Below are 22,186 nucleotides of genomic sequence, written 5' to 3'. Positions count from 1 at the left end.
CCGCTCCCAGAGAGATATGGGGTCTTAATTTTTGCGGGACAAATTTTTCTTCATGATGCCACCGTTAATTATTTTATATAATGTACTGGGAAGCAGGAAAAAAAATTCAGAATGGGGTGGATTTGAAGAAAAAATGCATTTCTGTGACTTTCTTACGGGCTTTGGTTTTACGGCGTTCACTGTGCAGCCAAAATGACATTTCCCCTATATTCTGTGTTTCGGTACGGTTCCAGGGATACCAAATTTATATAGTTTTATTTACATTTTGACCCCTTAAAATAAATCCAAAACTGTGTTAGATTTTTTTTTTTTTTTCTAAAAGTCGCCATATTCCGACGGCCGTAACTTTTTTATACGCAAGTATAGGGGGATGCATAGGGCGTCTTTTTTTGCGGGGCCGGGTGTACTTTTTAGTTCTACCATTTTCGGGAAATGTTATTGCTTTGATCACTTTTTATTCAAATTTTTATCAGAATCAAAACAAACAGTGAAAAAACGTCGGTTTGGCACTTTTGACTATTTTTGCCGATACGGCGTTTACCGAACAGGAAAAATATTTTTATAGATTTGTAGAGCGGGCGATTTCGGACACAGGGATACTTAACATGTATATGTTTCACAGTTTTTAACTACTTTTATATGTGTTCTAGGGAAAGGGAGGTGATTTGAACTTTTAATATATATATATATAAATATATATATTTTTTTTTTTACTTTTTTTTTGCATTTATTAGACCCCCTAGGGGTGTTGAACCCCAGGGGGTCTGATCACTAATGCCATGCATTACAATGCTAATGCATTGCAATAAATCATCCTTTCTTTTGCAGGCTGCATAGACCAGCCTGCAAAAGAGAGAATTTGCAGACAAGCCTGGGAGCCTTGTAAAGGCTCCCGGCTGTCATGGCAACGTGACGTCGGCCCTGGAGCATGCTCCAGGAGCCGACGATCTAGGGCAAAATGGCGGCGCCCATCCGCCGCCGGGAAAATGGCGCCTCCAACGCCTTTGCCCGCGGCGCCGAAGGGGTTAATGCCTCCGATCGGTCCGGGGACCTATCGGAGGCATTAGAGCCGGTTGTCTACTGCTTACTATGCCACCCAACCAAGACAAGTGCCTTCCTGATTGGCATTTAAGCACGTACACTAATTTTTTGGCACAAATTAGTAATGCATATACAGTACGTATTAGTTTATCAGCCCTAATATTTTCATTATTGCCAGCAACTGGCCCTACACAGTGTATGCTATAAGTGGCTTAGAAGTGATTTTGTTGGCAGTAGACTGCTTATTAAGTCTGCTACCAGTAGGAGTAGACATTTTTTTAAAAAATTAACAGGTTAAAACAATAGAAATCTTTTGTAATTAAATAAACCTACCTTCATTACTGCCCAGTGATGAACAAAATATGATTGATCAGTCAAGTAAAGTGTGATTGGGGAGACTCTGGTACTGCTTATTCTAGAAGTTACTTTATTACTTTGCATCCATGACAGCTGTTCTGCAGAAAACCCTGAGAAATTGAAGAAAAATATTACAGAAAAATATATGTTTATTAAGTTCGGCATTTGTGCTTTTTTATGAATATTTATGTAATGTAATATTTTTTAAAATGTATGATGCTGTATTGTGCTATACCGTTTCTATGGAGACGTTCTAACTATAATTTTCCTCTAGGAACTAAAGGTTTCTCTCTGAGATCTAATCATGGAAAAAAAAAAAAAAAAAAAAAAAAAAAAAAAGTTCCACCAGATTAAATTAAATATATACCATATTTTTCGCATCATATGACGCACCAGACTATAAGACACATCTAGGTTTTGGAGGAGGAAAATCGTGAGAAAAAAAATTTTGAAGCAAAAACTGTGGTAAAATATTTAATATGTGGGAGTTGTAGTTTTACAACTGCTGCAGGGCCACTTTGATAGGTGACCCTGCAGCTGTACAGGGATGCATAGGGCAATTTTTTTGCAGAGCCAGATGTACTTCTTAGTTACTGTATATACTTCAGTTTTTCAGCGCAAAAAAAAAATATATATATTATTTTTTTATTATTTTTTTTTTTTTTTTTTTTTTTTTTTGGGGGGGGGGGGGGGTCGTCTATGACCAGCTGCAATGGTGATGTATAGAAACTCCCATTAAATAGTGAAAAAAAATTAGCTTTAAAAAAATATAATAAAAGAATAAGATAAAAGTTCTAAATCCCTCCTTACCCTAGAATACATATGAAAGTAGAAAATTACTGTGAAACACAAACACATTAGGTATCCCTGTGTCTGAAAGTGCCCGGTCTACTGAATATAGGGTATCTGCAGTGCTCCTGTTCCTTCGGGAAGGGGTTAATAGGAGCACCACAGATACCCTATATTCAGCCAGGCTGAACTTCAAGTGGGGAAAAAAAAAAAAAAAGTCCTCAAGCTCAGGGAACAGGCAGCCAGACAACCAAAACACCCCCTCCCCTTTCCCAGCACCTACTGCACCCAAAAACTCTGACCATTTTATTTTTTGAAATTTTCCAGTAGCTGCTGCATTTCCCCCCTAGGCTTATACTCGAGTCAATAAGTTTTCCCAGTTTTTTTGTGGTAATATTAGGGGCCTTGGCTTATAGTCGAGTATATACGGTATACCATTTTGGGGAATGTCTATTGCTTTGACCAGTTTTTATTCAAATCAGAGGCAAAACAGTGAAAATGTCAGTTTGGCACTTTTGATTATTTTTCCCGCTACGATGTTCACCATAAGGGTAAAATCTTTTATAAGTTTGTAAATATATTTATTTTTAAACAATTTTTTTTTTGTAACCTTTTTTTCTTTGTCCTATAAGGACCCTAGAACCAGCGATCAGAGATAATCGCTGGTTCTATACTACAGATTTGCAATACACTTGAATTGCAGTCTATAGAGGAAGTATAAGAACTCAAAACAAAAAAAGGTTCCTCAGGTAATATAGTGGGCTATACACATAGCAAATACCAGAACAAGCAAAGAACAGCCACACAAACACTGTTCGAAAAAATACATAATCAAATGTAAAATTTATGATTTTTATTATTAAATATTAAAAATTAATTTCAGCAGGGCCGATGTAATAAGCCAATGTGAATACAAACAAGACAAAATAATAGCAGACCAGCAGTATATATACACACAAATGTATATGTACAATAATCAATAAGATTATGTGTATACATCACAAGCCCATACAGAGGATATATCACACATGCCCAATGTGTGGGAATGTCACAAGGTAAGTATCTATGTCAGGGAAACCTTTTTAACTGAATGAATATATGAACAACCACAAATAAGTCTGTATAGTACAATGTAAAGCTGATGAACAATTATCAGAAATAGAGCAACAAAATGTATTAAAATCCACAAGATATGTTTGAAAAATGCTCAAACTGAAAACACATCCAGAGATGGCACGATAAAGGTAACAACCCTAAGATATAAAGGGTACTGATCTCAGTGACAAATATATTCAGAGGTGCCTCTATACACACTTCTGAGTCCCCACAAGGATAGTATAGGATGTCAATTACAAATTTATATACCTGAGGGCATGTTGGTTTGGCTAGTTGTCTGCATGGCCAGCTATAGGGTTCCCGCTGCCTCGACGCGTTTCGCCTACTATGAGGCTTTCTCAGGAGGCAATTTTACATTTGATTATGCATTTTTTTCATACAGTGTTTGTGTGACTGTTCTTTGCTTGTTCTGGTGTTTGCTATAGAGGAAGTATAGCCTGACTTCCTCATTACCAGGCAGGATCAACCAGGTAGTTGGAGGTCTTAGCAGCAGGTCACTGGCCAGACCCCAGGCTTCAAATTCTCAGAGCTCAGCTTCCGATGGGGGTTAAGCAGCAAGGGTGTTAGCTGTCAGAAACAGCTAACACCCGCTCCTTATGCCGCCCGCGGCATTCAGGGTCTCTGATAAACCCCTAAGATTCCGCGATCTCTATTTATCGCGGCATCTTAAGAGTTAAAAAGCAGGGATTGGTGTTCTCACCGTCCCTGCTGTTAGGGAGCGTTCACACTACCGTCGGTGTCCGACATGTAGTGTCCGCTCAAAATCTATCACGGACACTAGGAGCGGACACTAGATGTGTCCGTGACACCTGTCATTCACTTTAATGGGCATCGGGTGCGTTCTTTTGCACTCCGTGCCCGTCCTTTCCTGTCCGCAAGAGAAGATGTCCGACTTCTCAAGCGGACAGAGGAACCCTGCATGCAGGGTAGGACAGGGAAGGACGGGCACGGAGTGCAAAAGAACGCACCCGATGCCCATTAAAGTGAATGACAGGTGTCACGGACACATCTAGTGTCCGCTCCTAGTGTCCGTGACAGATTTTGAGCGGACACTACATGTCGGACACCGACGGTAGTGTGAACGCCCCCTTACAGCGGGAGCCTGGCCGTCAGATACAGCCGGGTTTCCATGGTGATCACACAGGCTCAGAAGCATCTCCATCAGATAAATGCACGTGAAGATGCAGTAAGAAACCACATTTTCCCACGTATATGTACGTGAGATTGTGAAGGGGTTTAAAAAAAAAAAAAAAAATACGCTAAGAGAAAAAAATTGCCCTCATGAAGAAAAATGAACTAACAAAAACAAGGAAAGCTGCAAATGAGACCAACATTTTGCTATTTCAATGTCATCCTTATTTTAAGAAAGTTTAAGTTAGTCAAAATATACTTTACCTATCAGTGATGAAAATAAAAAGCTAAAATAGTCCACATCAAGTATTGTAGTTTCATGTGCTGAATTCATGCAATTTCCAAATGATGACCTGTAATGAAGGATTAGGTCTTCGTAAGTGTTTAATCAATTCCAAACAGGATATTTTCTTGCATTCATTTGTATGACAGGCTGCTTTATATATTAAAAAAAAAGAAGAATAACTAAACACAAAAAAACACTACATATATTTGGTATCCCCGGAATCGTACCTAAACATAGAATACAAGTGATGTAATTTTGGATGCAAAATGAACGCCATAAAAGTGAAGCCTGTAAGAAAGTTGCACAAATTCACTTTTTCTCCAATTCCACCCAATTCTGATTTTTTTTTTTTTTCAGCATCCCAGTACATTGTACAGAATAATAAATAGTATCATTATGAAGAACAATTTGTCCTGCAAACATTAAACCCACATATGGATCTCTGAAAAATAATCAGTACAGTTATGGGGTTTGGAAAACTGGGAGTCAAAAACAAAAATCCCTTCAGTGGGAAAGAGTTAAAGGGGTTGTTCAAAACAACCAACAAATAGAAAACCCTTTAAAACAATTAAATAAGCTATACCCACACCTGTTAAACTAGACACCTTATATGGCTGCATTCACATGGGTCATTTTTGCCATTTCTAAACAAGTATGCAGTTTTTAAATAAAAATAAAATAATGCATGCATTTTTGCATTCATAAGACATGCAGCTTATGTGTTTGTGGCCAATGTATCTAGCAGTGTGCAATTTTAGATTATTCACCTTCTTTCAAGATCAGCTGGGAGAGCAACGTTAGCTTGACACTTCAAAGGAGCACTCTAAGCTATTATCTGTCCAACAGAGGCGGTTCAGTGGGATGACTCCTGCATGTTGCTTCTTTCTGCAGATATAATGCCCAGAGCCGCTTCAATATGGAGATCACTGTCTGTTTCATTTATCTGCAATCCTGTCTGACAATACATTCCTACTAGAGCCTTCTTCTAAGTTTTATAGGATTTCACTATAAGAAATTCTGGTTAATTGAAACAGCCACTAACTTATTGTCAGTGAGAAACAAGTCAGACAGAGAAAGCTCCACTCATGATATCTGCAGAAAGAGGTAATGTGTAAGTTCAACTCTTACAGCACCCCAATGATCTATCTATGTAGGAACAGGATAGCAAATAAAAGAGGGAAGAAAAAACTGATCTGTGAAGTAGACATGTACTCATTTGAGATGGTAAAACTGACCAATACACAGGTTTAGTTTCTCAGACTAAACTTAGGTTTTCAAGTTATACCTGTGTCAAGTTATGCAGGGTTATGTTGTGTAAAAACAGACGGAGGGAGGAAAAAGGAATAATATATATATATATATATATATATATATATATATATATATATATATATATATATATATATATATATATATATATATACATACATACATATACACACACACATTCATTGCGCACAATGCCGGACTGAAACTGTATTACCCTGTTGAACATTTTAAGTAATTAAAGTGTAACTAAACTTTCAGACAACCTTTGATTTTTGGCAGTATTTGAGTGACTAATACATTTTGTAATATATATTATTACATTTTGGATCATTTTTGTAAAATCCTGCATTATTTCACTTTCTCCATTGCTCCTGCTTGGAAAGCTGTTCCTGCCTCTCACGGAATGTTACTGTGTACTCCCGTCCCGTATGGGGCTGCTCAAGAGGATAGATGAGGGTCACTTCAAACAGTTACATCTCAGACATTATAAAACTTGTTCTTTGTGTCATATGAAACCATAGATTCTCTTCTCTCAAGAGACACTAAGGCTGCAATGCTAAAATAAATTATTTCCAGAAATATTGCTGGCACATTTATATGCAGGTGTGTGTGTGTAATTAGATAGATAGATAGATAGATAGATAGATAGATAGATAGATATAATCCCAACTGTGTTTTCAACCAGTGATATCTCTGGAAATAATTTAGATACCATTGCAGCATCAAATGAATCAATAATCTCCTCTCTCATATGACAAAACAAGTTTGCAAGTTATAGCATGTTTGAAGTGACCCTCTCCTACCTCTTACACAGCCCTGTACTCCTGTCCACAGTAATATTCAGTGAGAGGCAGGAACAGCTTTCAATACAGAAACTAAGGAAATTGTGGAAATAAAAAGCCGGATTTCACAGGAACAATCCAAAATACGATAAAGTAGATTTAAAAAAATAACAAAAAAATGTATTAATGGCATAAATATTGCCAGAAAATGAAAAGTTGTCCGAAAGTTTAGTTATGCTTTAACCCTTTCCCACCATTTTTTTCCCCATTTTTCTTTTTACTCCCAAAAGCCATAACTTTGTTTTTCCATTCACAGATATACAGTGAAGGAAATAACTATTTGAGCCCTTGCTGATTTTGAAAATTTGCCCGCTGACAAAGACATGAACAGTCTATAATTTTAAGGGTTGGTTAATTTTAACAGCGAGAGATAAAATATAAAAAAATAAAATCTGGAAAGTCACATTGTATAAATTTATTTGCATTTTGCAGAGAGAAATAAGTATTTGATCCCCTACCAACCATTAAGAGTTCTTAACTCCCCGCAGGCCTATACCAAATGGGTTGAGATAGAGAAACTCTGGATGGCTCCGATGCATCCCAATGCGTTTCTGTGGTCCTTTTCCTTGCCCCTTCCGTCCACTCCCCTTTTGGGTCCTATACGCTTCTCAAGGGCCATTTGGATTACCTGCTCTAAAATCTTTCCCGTGGCCTCCCAGTGTTCGTCCATGATTTCCTTTTTGTACAACCCCCTCTTACCGAAGGGTTTTACATCAGCTTTGGTGCGACCATGGAGTAGGCTTGGCCTTTTCCGTGTCGCTGACTTAATAGACCCGCTGACGTTGGTGCTTAGGCCCTTTGAGTATTTTGTGTCAGAACTACATCTACCCGCCACTGAATGGTTGCATTACCAGCAGATTGTCCATTTCATTTTTACCTAGTACGGCTCTCTGAAGGTGTCCCCACCGACTTCTTTGAAAAACTATGTCGTGCGGGCACCTCTACTACAGGCCTTATCTCTGGTATTTATGGTGTCCTCTCCTCCTCTAGACGGCAGGGCCCCATATCGGATAAATATATGGAGAGGTGGTCTGGGGCCTTGAACAGGCAGATCTCCCCGAACCAATGGCAAATTATCTGGTCCCGTGCAGCTAAATCCTCAACCTGTGTTACGTTCCGGGAGACCCAGTACAAGCTACTTATGCACTTGTACCATACCCCAGCCTTGCTCCACTCCCTTAATCCTAACATCTCTTCCCAGTGTTGGCGTTGCCGGGCAGGAGTGGGTACCCTGTATCATATTTTTTGGGACTGTCCAGGGATCCGTCCTTTCTGGCTGGAGGTCAAGTCCCTTACATACGCTCTATTTATTCAAGGTGTCCTTTTAGACCCCCTCATCTATCTCCTCAATCTCCTCCTCTGGGTAAGCACACCTCTAAATTCTTTCTTTATCTCTGTACCGCAGCCAAAACGCTCATCGCTCTCCGATGGAAGAGTGCCTCTCCTCCCTCTGGCTCTGATCTTGTAGCCCGAGTTAAGGATGTCCGTAGCATGGAGAACTTGACAGTCACACTTAATCATACTGTTGAGGCGTTCCAGGCTATATGGTCATCTTGGGACGCTTACTGTATTTTGAATGGTCTCTGACTCCTTCCCCTTCCCTTCCTCCCCCACCCCCTCATTTTCACGCTCAGGTTTTTGTGATGTGTATACATTCCCAGTCTATTTGACGGTATGTGCATTGCTTCATATTCTTGTTTTTTTATGTTTTCAACTCTTGTGTTGTATTGTATTTTACAAAAATTTCAATAAAAAATTAGAGTAAAAAAAAAAAAAAAAAAAAAAAAAAGTTCTTAACTCAGGGCTGAACTCAGAGTGCTGAATTCAGGGCACTGTCGGCTTTCCCAGAATGTGCCGAAATTAACGGCACCGATATCACACCACTGTCAGAAGGGCGTTCCTCATAGCTCAGCACTGGGCTGTGAAAAATGCCTCCTCTGACTGTACTCTAAAATAGCATTGCACAGTCAGTGGGCGCGTTCCTTACTGCCCAGCAATGACGTTGAGCTGGGAAGGAACGCCCCCCAGTACAAGTCTATGGACGAGTACTGTCAGGGTGACACGTTCCTCACGGCCCAGCAGTGACACTGAGTTATGAGAAATGCCCTTCTGACAGTGGAGAGATATCAGTGTTAAAACTAACAGCAGTGATATCTCCAGCCCCAGGACACAAACCAGGAAAGCTGAATTCAGTGCACTGTCTGCTTTCTAGCGGTGTATAATACTGCACTGTCATGAGGACAAGAAAAGTCTTCTTTAAAGCACACACATCTGCCACAATAGCAAGGTTGATGTCAGCAATGTGTTTAAGAGCTTGTATTTTTTTTTTTTTTACTTTGGCTTGCTTTCTTTTTACCTGGTCATCTTGTGTCACAAATCTCAACTCAAAAAAAAGTGAGAAGGTAAGAAGTTGCACATCTTATAAATAAAAACATTTCAAGTTATTATCATAGTATTTTGCAGATTACTCACCGGGCATGGAATATACCAATAAGCTTGGAAATAAGGTTAGATGAATATCTTTCAGTAATACAGAATTGGCTTAAACGAGACAACAAATCAGATGACAGTAAAGGGATGAAGTATAACAGCTGCACCAATTTTAACTGCAACTCTTCTGGCAGGTGTACAAAAAAGCCATCTTCAGAATCTAAACAAACATAATAAAAAAAAAAAAACACAACAGGTGAAATTAAGAAACCAAACTTAAAGACTATAGCTGTAATGTGTTAAAGTTTGAATAAGTATAAAAATTCAGTCCAGCCTATCCAGCAATGTTGTTCCAAAGGACCCCAACCCTTACCCTCAAGTAAAAATCCTTCCTGCCAAGAAAGGTATCCATGTCACTTTTGAACTCCCCAAAGGAAGTGTTTTTTTTCCTGTTTAACACACCCTGAAGGCAAACAGGAACTCTACACACTGCCCATGAGTGGCCCCCATTCAGATGCGGGAATATGAAGAGGAACAGATATAGATTCATCTTCATTTTCTCACTCTCTGCAGTGGAAAAAATGGGAGGCAGATTCAGGGCAGAATTTAGTGCAGATTTTTATGCAAATCCACCTCAAAATATGTGCCAGATTCCAGTGTGTGAATATACTCCTAGTATCAAGCCACTATAATGGAACAGAAGCAACTCGCATACAAAAATCTGATGTATAAAAGCAGTTAATTCCTTAAAGGAAACCTATCATTCAGATCAAATTTTTTGTCCCCAACACGTAGGAATAGCCTTAAAAGCTGTGCAGGCGGCCATTTTTCTTGTGGCCGCAGGCATGCGCAGTCAGCTCTGCCCGAGGCCTACAAGTTTCACCACCTGCGCCGGAAGAAAAGGCGTGAAGAGACCGTTCCTGAAGAAGATGGAGGCGGCGCTGGAGAGTTCCCTCGCAGCATTGGGGATGCCCCCAGTGCTGTTTGAGTGCTGGGGCCTGCCCCCAGTGCTGCGAGAGAACTCATTTGCATCCCAGCGAAAACCGGGATTTCTACGGAACGGCGGTGCGGAGAAGACATCTAAAGGTAGGAGACGAATAGCCTTTCTTAAGGCTATTCCTAAGTGTTAGGGACAAAAAAATTCGATCTGAATGATAGGATCCCTTTAAAATGTTTTTGGTTTTTTTTTTTTGTTTTTTTTTAATTCACAGAATAATTCATCAGTATGTGATCTGTAGGGGTCTGACACATAAATCAGCTGCTCTGGAAGCCTTCAACCACAGGAAGTTAAAGCAGGCTGTGTGCCTCCCTGTTCACTGCTGTAACTTCTAGGGCCTAAAGGGTGCCAAAACCCACACAGATCACATAACGTGTGGATAGATGATCAACATGAAAACAATTTGGGGCCCAAAAATCCCTTTTACGCTAGGTTCACACCTGCGTTCATGTCTCCGTTCTATGGTTTCCGTCTTCTGCATGGCAGAAGACGGAAACCATAGACCGGGTCCGGCCGTGAGCGGCGGTGAGCGTTTTAGGCTCTCCGCCGCGAAACCGGATTTTTTTATCCGGACACAGAGTAGTGCATGTCCGACTGTGTCCGGATTATAAAACCCGGTTTCGCGGCGGAGAGCGCAAAACGCTCACTGCCGCTCACGGCTGGACAGCTTTCTCACCCATTCACTTGAGTGAAGTCTCCTGCAGGCTTCCGTCTCCTGCAGCTGTTTTATGCAGGAAACGGAAACCTGCAATAAGGACAGTGAACGCAGATGTGAACGAGCCCTTAGAAACAATTTTTGTAGACAGGAAAAAAAAAAAATAGCAAAATTTAATTTTTATGGAACTTTTAAAAGTTTAATTTATGGAAATTCAGTAAGATTTAAAAAAATAAAATAAAATCAATCACCATAAATCCTGCATGCAGCTGTTCGAATGTTCTGAAGCAGTTCTTTGTTTGATCGAGCTGCAGCAATATAAATAGTATCGATAATAAGGGCAGAAAGTTGATTATTCCTTGCACCAAGATGAACTAGTTGCATTGGGAGACTTGCAATCCAGCGGGATAACACTTTACTTCGACTTCTGAGTGGGGAGAAAAAAAAAAAAAAAGATAGCAGTACAATGTGAAAACAGTCCAACAGACTAGGAATCACACAGGGTAATATGTTACGAGCAGCATCTGCAATTCTGTAAATTTACTTAACTATCTATAGCAGGGGTGCTCACACTGTCAGCATGTGAGCTACTTCTTTAAATGACCAAGCCCTAAGATCTACTACCCACTTCTTGTGGGCGGGACCTGTCTGTGGGCGGGGCAGGGCATGTGGGCACGGCCGAGCGGATCATGAGAGGAGGCCGCCCAGGCATCCCCGCTGTCTGCTTCTTCACAGCGCAGGCTGAGAGTTATCTCTGGACACTGGCAGGCTGGGGCTGTGACAGCCCCGCCTGCCAGTGTCCGTAGATGACTCTCAGCCTGCGCTGTGAAGAAGCAGACAGCGGGGATGCCTGGCTGCATCCCACGATCGACCCATACGCCCATTGCAATCGACCGGTAGATAGCGATCGACGTATTGGGCACCCCTGATCTATAGCAAAGGAAACCAGAACCATGACAGTCAACTTTGAAAATGTAAACCTACTGTATTGCACAAATTTGTTTTAATCACAAGTAATAACTTTGGAATGATTTAACTTTTACAGTTGATTTTGAATATTTTTTTTGCAACACATGGTACTTTGTGTTTGTAAATTTGGGTTAATATGTTATTTGTTATTATTGCTATTAATATTTAATTATAAAAAACAAATATGCAGTTTTGTAAAAATTCCAAAAAATATGCAATTTACAAAGTTTGAAATTATCCTCTTTTTACATACCGTGTTTCCCCGAAAATAGGACACCCCCTGAAAGTAAGGCATGCGGGGGTTTCTGTTAAATAGCCTAATATAAGGCATCCCCCGAAAATAAGGCATGCCGGGCAGTGGTGTGCGGGGTTTCGGGGGGCGGGGCTTAGCGGAGCTTCGGAGGGCAGGGCTTAGCGGGGCTTAGCGAGCTCCACTTCACTGACACAGCAGCCATGCTCTGTGCTCCGTGTGCACAGCAAAGCCGGCTGCTGCCTCTGGTGTTGTAGGATGAGCTCTCCCAGCTCATCCCAGAGGCAGAGACAGCAGCTGCCATACAGAAGAGGCAGCAGCCGGCTTTCCTGTGCACACGGAGCACAGAGCACGGCTGCTGTGTCAGTGAAGTGGAGCTTGCAAAGCTCCGCCCCCCGAAGCTCCGCTAAGCCCCGCCCCCCGAATCCTGGCTAAGCCCCACTCACCACTTCCAGGACGAACAGCAGCACCAGCGCTGCTAGGAAGAAGGGAAAGGTAAGTATGATAACTTCTCCCCTCCCCCACACTACCTACAACCGGCAGTCATGCTGACGCTCCACTAAGGAAGTGCCGGCATGACTGCTGGTTGTAATAAGGCAACCCCCCCCCCCCCCCCCCTCCGGAAATAAGACAGGTCCTATATTTAGAGTGACAATTTAATATAAGACACCGTCTTATTTTCGGGGAAACACGGTAGAGAGTCATTCCACTTAAAAGACAAACAATTTACCATATTTCTGCTTTCTGTTGGCACCAAATTATAAATATTAAGTTAATTTTTTTGGATGTTATAAGACTTACAGTCTAACTGGAATTTTCAAGAGAATATACAAAACATTTTTTAAGATAATAATTCAGTTCCAAAGGGCCTTTGAAAGGTCTTTTTTTGTATTAGAAACCCCCATAAAATCACCCAGTTTTCAAAACTGTACCACCAAAACAATTTAAGACATCATTTGAAAAAAGCCTGTTAACCCTTTAAAGTGCGTCTTAGAGAGCCCATAAAACACGGGAAACGGTCGATTACCTTACCTTCCCTGGTTGAGGCACATATCTTCTTCTTTTAGATAAACTTTGCTAAAAAACATTAGAAGCATGGAACGCACAGACGACTGAAGGTCTCTCTGCTGATACATCATATACACGGCCTGAATTAACTTTTCTGTAGCCACTAAAATATAAAAGTAGTATTTAAATTAAACTAAATATTACATTTAATCTAACTTAGAAAATAAGAGTATGGCATTTCCTCAGGTAACCCCCCCCCCTTTAGTTTTTTTTTTTAAATTACATTCTAAAAATTTATATCTCTGTTCTTTTTCTCTCTCCTCAAACCACCATTACTTCAGAGTTCCTCTCGCATGTAGTCCCCCAGTGTCTTTATAATAAAAGATAATATAATATAATAACATTTCTTTTTGACCCACAGCAAGTGAAGGGATCAAGGAATGCCTGTGTCCGAAAACACCCAATCTAAAAAATTCTAAAAATATTTTTCTCATATGTAGGGGGAAAAAAAAAAAATAATAATGAAAAGAGCTGAACTGCCTTTTTTCACCTCACATAAAAAAATTGCACAAAAAGCGATCAAAGCAATAAACATTTCCCAAGTTGATGTAAACAAAAATACATTTGGTCCCTTCCATACATGGAAGAATAAAAAAAATAAAAAATGTAAATAGGTATAACATAAAAAAAAAAATTTTTTATCCCCAGAATCTTACAAACCCATAGACTAGTAAAAGGGGACATGTCATTTTGGTTGCACAGTTAAAGAGGACCTTTCATCAGATTGGGCACAGGCAGTTCTATATACTGCTGGAAAGCTGAATTCAGCACAATCTGCTTTCCTGATCTGTGCCCCAGGTAAAGCGCTATTGGTCCCGGTACCGTAGCGCTTTACAGTCAGAAGGGCGTTTCTGACAGTTAGCCAGGGACGCCCTTCTTCACAGCAGCGCCTATCGCGCAGTACAGTGTGAGCGGGGAGGAACGACTCCTCCCTCTGCTCACAGTGCCCATCCATAGACGAATATTATTAGGAGGGGAGGGGGCGTTCATCCCTGGTCACACAGCACAGCGTGTTAGGCACTGCTGTGGAAAAGGGCGTCCCTGGCTAACTGTCAGAAATGCCCTTCTGACTGTAAAGCGCTATGGTACCGAGACCGATAGCGCTTTACCTGGGGCACAGATCGGGAAAGCCGATAGTGCACTAAATTCAGCACACTGTCAGCTTTCCAGCAGTATATAGAACTGCCTGTGCCCAAATTGGTGAAAGGTCCTCTTTAATGCCCTAAAAGCAAAGCCTCTAAGAAAGCCAAAGCAAAACAGTTTTTCTCCAATTTCTGTAAATTCAGATTTTTTTTTCCCCAGCATCCCAGTACATCATATGGAATATTACATAGTACAATTACAAAGAAGAATTTGTCCCACAAATATGAAACTGCTTGCTGGCATCAACATCCAGATCCCTTCCACTGAAGCCACTGATTGGCCTCAGTGGTCACCTGCAGCGGGGACATCCGGTAGACAACAACAGACCAGGGAGGGCCGGACTGTGCTGGAGGGCCCTGGGAAAGGAGAGACTGACTCTCTTCCCTCCCCCCCCCCCCCCCCCCTCAACAGAAATTTTTTACAAAATAAAATAATGTGTGTGTCCATTTTTGCTTGGACAACCCCTATAATCCTCATATATACGACCAAGCTGAGGCTCTCCAATGAGGGGTCCATCGTTTCATTCTATGGATTTTTTTTTTTTCCCAGAAGTTACATTTTTACCCGGAAACCTCTATGGAATTTAATGGGAGGAATGAAAGACACCCAGATGTCCTTAAAAGTGCAGTCCGTTCTAAATTTGGCCCCCCTCTATTATCTACACACGGTCGTGTGCATGTAGCTTAACTCAGTCACATTACACATTTTCTTATATTCACTTGTACTATCAATTTACAAAAAAGTTGTTTTATAATTTGAAGTTCTCTCTAATAAATGCGGTCCTATGTGTATACATGCCTTACACTTTTCCATATATCCATGTCATTATATTTGCATTTCACCCAAAGTATTCCTTTGGTATTTCAGGAGACTTAAGACAGTTGGCGATAGAGTCCAAACGTTAGATTCTAACAGCTATTATGAAAGGCCACTTCATGGCAGTATTGAAAGTCAAGAACCTGCCTCTTGTCATGTGACTTTTTGATAAGTCACTATCTGATTCATCAGGATCAACTGATTAGGTATAGCTTGTGAGGTGACAGGCAGACTGCTGGAATCACGATATATCCCCCCCAGGTTTTTAGCTTATGTGGGTCTTGAGTCGGCCTCTGCTCCAGGTGTGAGTCCTTGGCTCATTACTGGGCCAGAAAAGTTTGCAGATCCAGGAAGTGAGAGAAGGTGGCTGAGTCTGTTCTGTAAGGCTGCATGCACGCGGAGTTTTCAGCGCAGATTCAATTACGTGCAGAAAAAAAACCTCCCATTGACTTCAATGGGTTCCTTTATCCAAGAGCGGGGGGACAGACGTGAGTAGTCTACTGCACTTGATAAAGGGCTTAGGTAAGCCCCAAACGCGTCATGCTGGCCATTTTTCTAAGTTTATCTCGATAAAAGGATTTTGACTAAAGAATACTGGATTGTGTTGTGCTACGGCCCTGTGAGCGCAGATCTCTGGTTCTCCTCTACACATTGTACATTCCCGGTTCGCCGCTATCTACAGGGTGATCCACTGCCGCTCTCACCTGGATCACTTGGTTACATGCAACTGCTGGCGTTGTGGTTTATCACAACCCCAAAAGGTGAGAGGCCATCAGGGCTAATTTACAAAATTGAACACTGAATATTGTTTATCCTTCTTACTACACTTAGTGGCGCTCGGTGTCTCCTTTTCTCTTTCTTGTCACCATAGCACAATAACCTGAGAGATCACTGACCCCTAGCGTATGTGTGTGTTTTGTTTCTCCCAAGCGGGAGGACTCCCTAAGTCAGAGACAAAATTGCCTGCCATAATTTGAATCCCACAAAGACTTGTTATGATCTCTGCAACCCCACATCTGTACATTATAGCCTTGAGGCTGTTAAGCCTCCTGATGGCAATGGCAACCCCTCAGCACTCTGCTAACTTATTGCAGGTGAAAAAGAGATGAGCAGGTGAATAAAAGAGGCTTAAATGTGGTGACAAGTATTTATCACAGCGTCAAGAGGTTGAACTGCTGGAGATTGCCTACTACATCACAGCACCAACTGCTTACTCAGAAACGTTATAGTAGGACAATGAGTGGGAGGTGTTTAAAAGCTCCTTGTGTTTCCTTGTTCAGTAGCTCAAATATAGGTACAAATTATAAGAGATCAATCATTCCTTACCTCTGTTTTTTTGAATATATAACAGTCTGTTGGTTACTTCCAGGAGTCTCTTTAACTGTTTGCTGTTCAGCTTCCATCCGCTCGCCAACTTTTCAGTCACAAAAATTCTTATCCGTGTTAGCCATTCAGAATCTTCATGAAGTGTGGATGAATTTGCCAAGGACACCATTATATCACATAATGTTAAATTTAGTAACAGATGATCCAGACCATTATGAGGAAGAAATCCATCTTTGTTACTAAATTAAAAAAATAAAAAAAAAAAAATTATATGAATAAAAGTTTAAACAAAAAGCCTGTAATTAAACTTACCACTAAACCTTTTTATTTGAGTCAGAGACAGCAAAATAGACCACCACCTCCTTCACCTGGTCGAGAAAAACAGAATTACACTTTCCAGTAATAGTTTTTCTGGAAGCCCATGACAGCAGCCCTTGCAAGTAGGATCGCCCATATGGGACAGGAAGCCTGCAGGTATCACGGTTCACACCCCCGCCACATATCAGAGATTGGCTAGCTGGAAACCCAAAGTAGTGGATGAAAAATAAATACAAAAAGTAGGCAAAGACAGGACATAGGACCGAGTCTGGAAAATTAAAGAGGACCTTTCATCAGATTGGGCACAGGAAGTTCTATATACTGCCGGAAAGCTGACAGTGCGCTGAATTCAGCACACTGTCGGCTTTCCCGATCTGGGCCCAGTGTGAAGAACTTACGGTCCCGGTACCGTAGCTCTTCTATGGTCAGAAGGGCGTTTCTGACACTCAGTCAGAGACATCCTTCTTCACAGCACAGTTAATCACGCTGTGCTGTGAGAGCCGGGAGGAACTCCCCCCTCCCTCCCTGATAATGCTCGTCTATGGACGAGTACTGCGAGCAGATGGAGGGGGCGTTCCTCCCGGCTCTCACAGCACAGCGCGATTGGCTGTGCTGTGAAGAAGGACGTCTCTGACTGTGTGTCAGAAACGCCCTTGTGACCATAGAAGAGCTACGGTACTGGGACCGTAAGCTCTTCACACTGGGCCCAGATCAGGAAAGCCGACAGTGCGCTGAACTCAGTGCACCGTCAGCTTTCCGGCAGTATATAGAACTGCCTGTGGGCAAAATGGTGAACGGTCCTCTTTAAGTAACTAACCCGTTCTAAACTTGTCTAAATACCTCTAAAGGTATGGCCAATAACTAAGAAGGCTGGGAAAGTTTTTGCCGATGCCATCATGAGATTCCAGAAAAACATTACAGGTAAGTGTAATTCTGGTTTTATCCATGTCTATGACAGCACAACTTGCGAGAATAAATTAGGAGAAAGTTTAGAGGGAGAACATACCCTGAAGCACTTTTCTGCCAATTTGAAGGAAAATTATGATTGAGCACATACTCCAGTATTTCAGTAGGCACAGGAGAGTTGCAGGAGAGAGCAAATATCCTAGGAAACAATTACAGTTTGCACACCCAGCATGCCTCTGGATCTGTGTTGTAAACCCCCACCGCCACCTATGGTTTGCGTTTGAAATATCAGTAGGGACCCCACACACTGCCAGAGGAGAGAACCCACTGGCTCCTTTGGTTTCCTCCTTCACAGAATGTGGCCAAAACCAAGTGGAGAGCCGCTGAGACTCACGACCAGCAGTCTCACTGACCAGGCATACCACTGCCAGACATGGCCTTAGCAGCGGGGAGCAGGGCACAGCGAAAGAAGGGACAGTCTGGGCTTCAGGAGGCATCATGGACAAATTACACCCCGCAAAGTAGAGCAAATATAAGAGCATTTCTGTCCTTGGCCAAAGGCGTGAACATGGCCCATTTAAACGGAGTACTCTGGGACGGCACATCTGGTATGATAGGAAACTTGAACTGAGATGTGATAGGGGTGTGAACCCTTTTATATCTTATGCAAACCTATACCGGGTTGGATAAGATATAAAATGAGAGAAGTAGCAGACTACAGCAGTGGCTCCCCTAAGGATTCCTAGGCTGCTCTTAGAACCTGTAACTCCCTTCTAAAGCCCCACAATCCTCTGGCACAAAGGCTAAATGTTACTCCGAAGGACACAGAAGTGAAGAGGAGCGGATGCAGTATATCCTTTAAAGAACTCCCAGTTACTGTTCCCTGTCCAGGTGAAGGAGTGTTGTCATCGATGAGGGGAAAAAAAACAAAACACATGAGAGAAAGTGTCCTTTCTAAGCCAGAAAGCATCTTATCTGCATAAAACTGAAAAATAAAGTATACAGCAATATTATATTAAGTCATTTGTAAGATGTATTACAGAAATTAAAAATAAATAATAGGCAAGCATCATTTTTAGGTAATGACCCACATTTTCAGGCTTACAACTGGATAGTTGCTTTCACATTACCCTTTCTTTATTTTTCTCTTCTGTTGTAGAGGATCATGCACGATGTAAGGAAAATGCTTCATAAAATGATGCTTGAAATCTTTAAGATAACTCTTCCTAAGCCAGCTATCCTGTAGGAGGAAAAAAAACACTTATAAAAATTTTTAAAAACTTATTTCGGTGGCACAAGATTCTATATAATTGTATGTTTTGGTGACAAAATTTCTATAGAGAATCGTTCTGACATAAAGCGGAAGCGGAATAACAGCATCACTCCTGCTGCTGCTGGCTTCATGCAGGGCAGGAGCATAGCGATCCGCCTCTCTATTACAGCGGATGCCGGGTCTGTATTCACATATGCAAAGCCAGCGGCGAGATGCTGCTGGCCCTGCGTGCACGCTCATAGACCAGTCTAGCCTTCACAATGCGACTACAGACCCGGCATCCGCTGTAATAGAGAGAGGCGGATGCCGGGTCTGTAGTCGCATTGTGAAGGCTAGACTGATCTATGAGCGTGCACGCAGGGCCAGCGGCATCTCGCCGCTGGCTTTGCATATGTAACCGTAGCATTAGTTGTCTACAATACACACCTTAAAACATACCTCCAGTTATAAACAACTTTCATAAATGAATGGTGCATTTAAATCTTATTAAGCTATTCTCCTGCTCTTTATCTTCAATATGACTTCTTGTTTACATTATATCCATCTGTATATTCAGCCTTATTCTGTATACTAGCAGCCTCTTATCTACAACCTTGCAGTGTTAAAGAAAAAAAACAAGGAATAGAGTAACAGCAGCAATAATTTGAAAGTCTTTTCTATTCTCCCTCCCCTCTTCAGACTAATATAGAGAAAGTAACTGCCCGAAAAATGGAGACGAAAATATATTTTTTTATCAAGATATAATAAAAACTTTATTATTTTACACCTATAAAATTCTTTTATGATAAGATCTTAACTGGAGATATGCTTTAATGCACAGCATGTCATCGCTGAAGAAAAATAAACACATCCACGTTGGAGACCATTGGTGCTGAAGCAGCACAGAATTTAAGGGGGTGTTCACACTACCATTGGTGTCCGTTATGAAGGTGTCCGTTTAAAAGAAAAAAAAATGGACACCTATCAGACATTAACGGACACTAAGGGAGCGTTCACACTACCGTCGGTGTCCGACATGTAGTGTCCGCTCCTAGTGTCCGCTCCAAATCTGTCACGGACATTAGGAGCGGACACTAGCTGTGTCCGTGACACCTGTCATTCATCTCAATGGGCATCGGGTGCGTTCTTTTGCACTCCGTGCCCGTCCTTCCCTGTCTGCAAGTGAAGATGTCCGACTTCTCAAGCAGACAGAAAAACCCGACATGTCGGGTTTTTCTATCCGCTTGAGAAGTCGGACATCTTCACTTGCGGACAGTGAAGGAAGGGCACGGAGTGCAAAAGAACGCACCCGATGCCCATTTAAGTGAATGACAAGTGTCACGGACACAGCTAGTGTCCGCTCCTAATGTCCGTGCCAGATTTTGAGCGGACACTACCTGATGGACACCGACGGTAGTGTGAACGCCCCCTTAGTCAGTAATGATTTTTTTTTTTTTTTCTACGTATTTCCTGTTATAAAGGTAATGTATGAAACTTCTGGACAACTGTATTAATATTCAACACAAAGTTGACATTAAAAAGTTAAAAATTACCATTTTTTGTGGGTCATCTTGATATTCACTTAGTTTCCAAAGAAGGGAAATTATGCTCAGCACCTGCTGTAGAAGATGATATGCTACAGGCTCTAGAGATTTCTCACAAGCATCCTCCATCGACTTTTCAGGGGCCTCCTCCACCCAACATTCAATCAAGATTGGAATAACTGCTTGAATAAAGTCTTTCAAATTGTATGAAGAAAAGAAACATTCATCTGTGTTTGCAGATACGCCTGCTATATTTCTTCAGAATTAGCATTGGAAAAAGAAAAAGGAAAAAACAACCTTAGTCAATAAATACAGTCTAAAACAAACGTTTAAAAAAAAACACACACACACACTATCTGCATAGCCTCAGTCTCGCTGTAGGTCAAAAAAAAATTCAATAAAAAAAACAAAACACATATAATAAAGACAAACATTCACAAAAGAAGAAAGTTACTCCGCGCACACACACACATATATATATAACTATGCATGGAGTTTAAACACTTCCCACTGTAGCCATTTTAGCAAGATGACTGGTAACACCCAGTTGATGATTTATCAATTTCCAGCACCACACGGAGTTTTAAGAAAAGATGCAGAATTGTTATTTTAGCGGGGACAAGTATTTACTAAAATTGAAAGGTCAGAAGAGCTGACAGTTCTTGAAAGAGAATGTATAGTCAGAAGATATTTTGAGCTTTGGAGGTGTACACTGGGGGCAGAGTCAATAGCCCTTTCATGGTGGCAGCAGCACTACAACAAAAAGGCAACAACTGTATCAAAGCTTAATAATGAAGATAACGTAGGATCAAACGAATGATAATAGGGGTTAGCTGACATCCTCCACCTCCCTACTACAGTGACCTCTGGACACATCAGATCCATATACAAGACATATCTATATGGATATAGGATATACAAGGATATACTGTACAAGTGCATATCCTTCTTCACAGCAGCGCCTATCGTGCTGTACAGTGTCAGCGGGGAGGAATGCCCCCTCACTCTGCTCACAGTGCTTGTCCATAGATGAGTATTATCAGGAGGGGAGGGGGACGTTCCTCCCCGCTCACACTGTACAGCGCGATAGGCGCTGCTGTGGAGAAGGACGTTCCTGACTGACTGTCAGGAACGCCCTTCTGACTGTAAAGAGCTACAGTAACGGAACCAAAAGCTCTTTACCTGGGGTACAGATCGGGAAAGCCGACAGTGTACTGAAATCAGCGCACTGTCGGCTTTCCAGCAGCATATAGAACTGCCTGTGCCACGGACCATGAAAGGTCCTCTTTAAACAGACTAGTGGGAGTTGTCAAGCTCTCAGTTAAGATAAACATAGATTTACCATTTCTCTCTTTCTGAAAAGACATCTGAAGATGTTTACGGCCTATCTTTACATTATTTTGATCCACCACCAAACAGAAGAAAAAGGAAGAGGAGACACATTATCAATTACCATAGCAACAAAGTGAACCAACCACACAAAATATATGAATAAAAATTAACTTTTATTAAGTGCTCCTAAAAAGGTGTAGCAACATATATACATACAAAATATATAAACAAACATAAAACAAAATCATATAGGGGTAGACAATGCTACAAATACCAACTTGTCAGCCATGGAATGTACACTGGATGGCAACACTAATATCATAGTACAAAGGGCTCAACCATAGCTAAA

General features: G+C 41.3%; 1 protein-coding gene across 1 annotated transcript in view; it reads right to left on the bottom strand.

Moving 5' to 3' along the window:
• The window catches only part of TEX10 (testis expressed 10), a 36,302-nt gene that overhangs the window by 8,737 nt on the left and 5,379 nt on the right, over positions 1-22,186 (bottom strand). Inside the window, exons 3-10 of the mRNA XM_075271094.1 lie at positions 20,515-20,761; positions 18,840-18,949; positions 16,486-16,724; positions 13,165-13,303; positions 11,165-11,340; positions 9,304-9,481; positions 4,699-4,787; positions 1,375-1,508 (exon numbers count right to left, since the gene is read on the bottom strand). Of these exons, the coding sequence (XP_075127195.1) occupies positions 1,375-1,508; positions 4,699-4,787; positions 9,304-9,481; positions 11,165-11,340; positions 13,165-13,303; positions 16,486-16,724; positions 18,840-18,949; positions 20,515-20,761 (1,312 nt within the window). The remainder of the gene's footprint in view (positions 1-1,374; positions 1,509-4,698; positions 4,788-9,303; positions 9,482-11,164; positions 11,341-13,164; positions 13,304-16,485; positions 16,725-18,839; positions 18,950-20,514; positions 20,762-22,186) is intronic.

The sequence above is a fragment of the Leptodactylus fuscus genome, chromosome 4 (assembly GCF_031893055.1).
Source record: "Leptodactylus fuscus isolate aLepFus1 chromosome 4, aLepFus1.hap2, whole genome shotgun sequence".
NCBI lineage: Eukaryota > Metazoa > Chordata > Amphibia > Anura > Leptodactylidae > Leptodactylus > Leptodactylus fuscus.
Note: the sequence above shows the minus strand (reverse complement) of the source record. Positions and strands in the feature narration are given on the sequence as shown.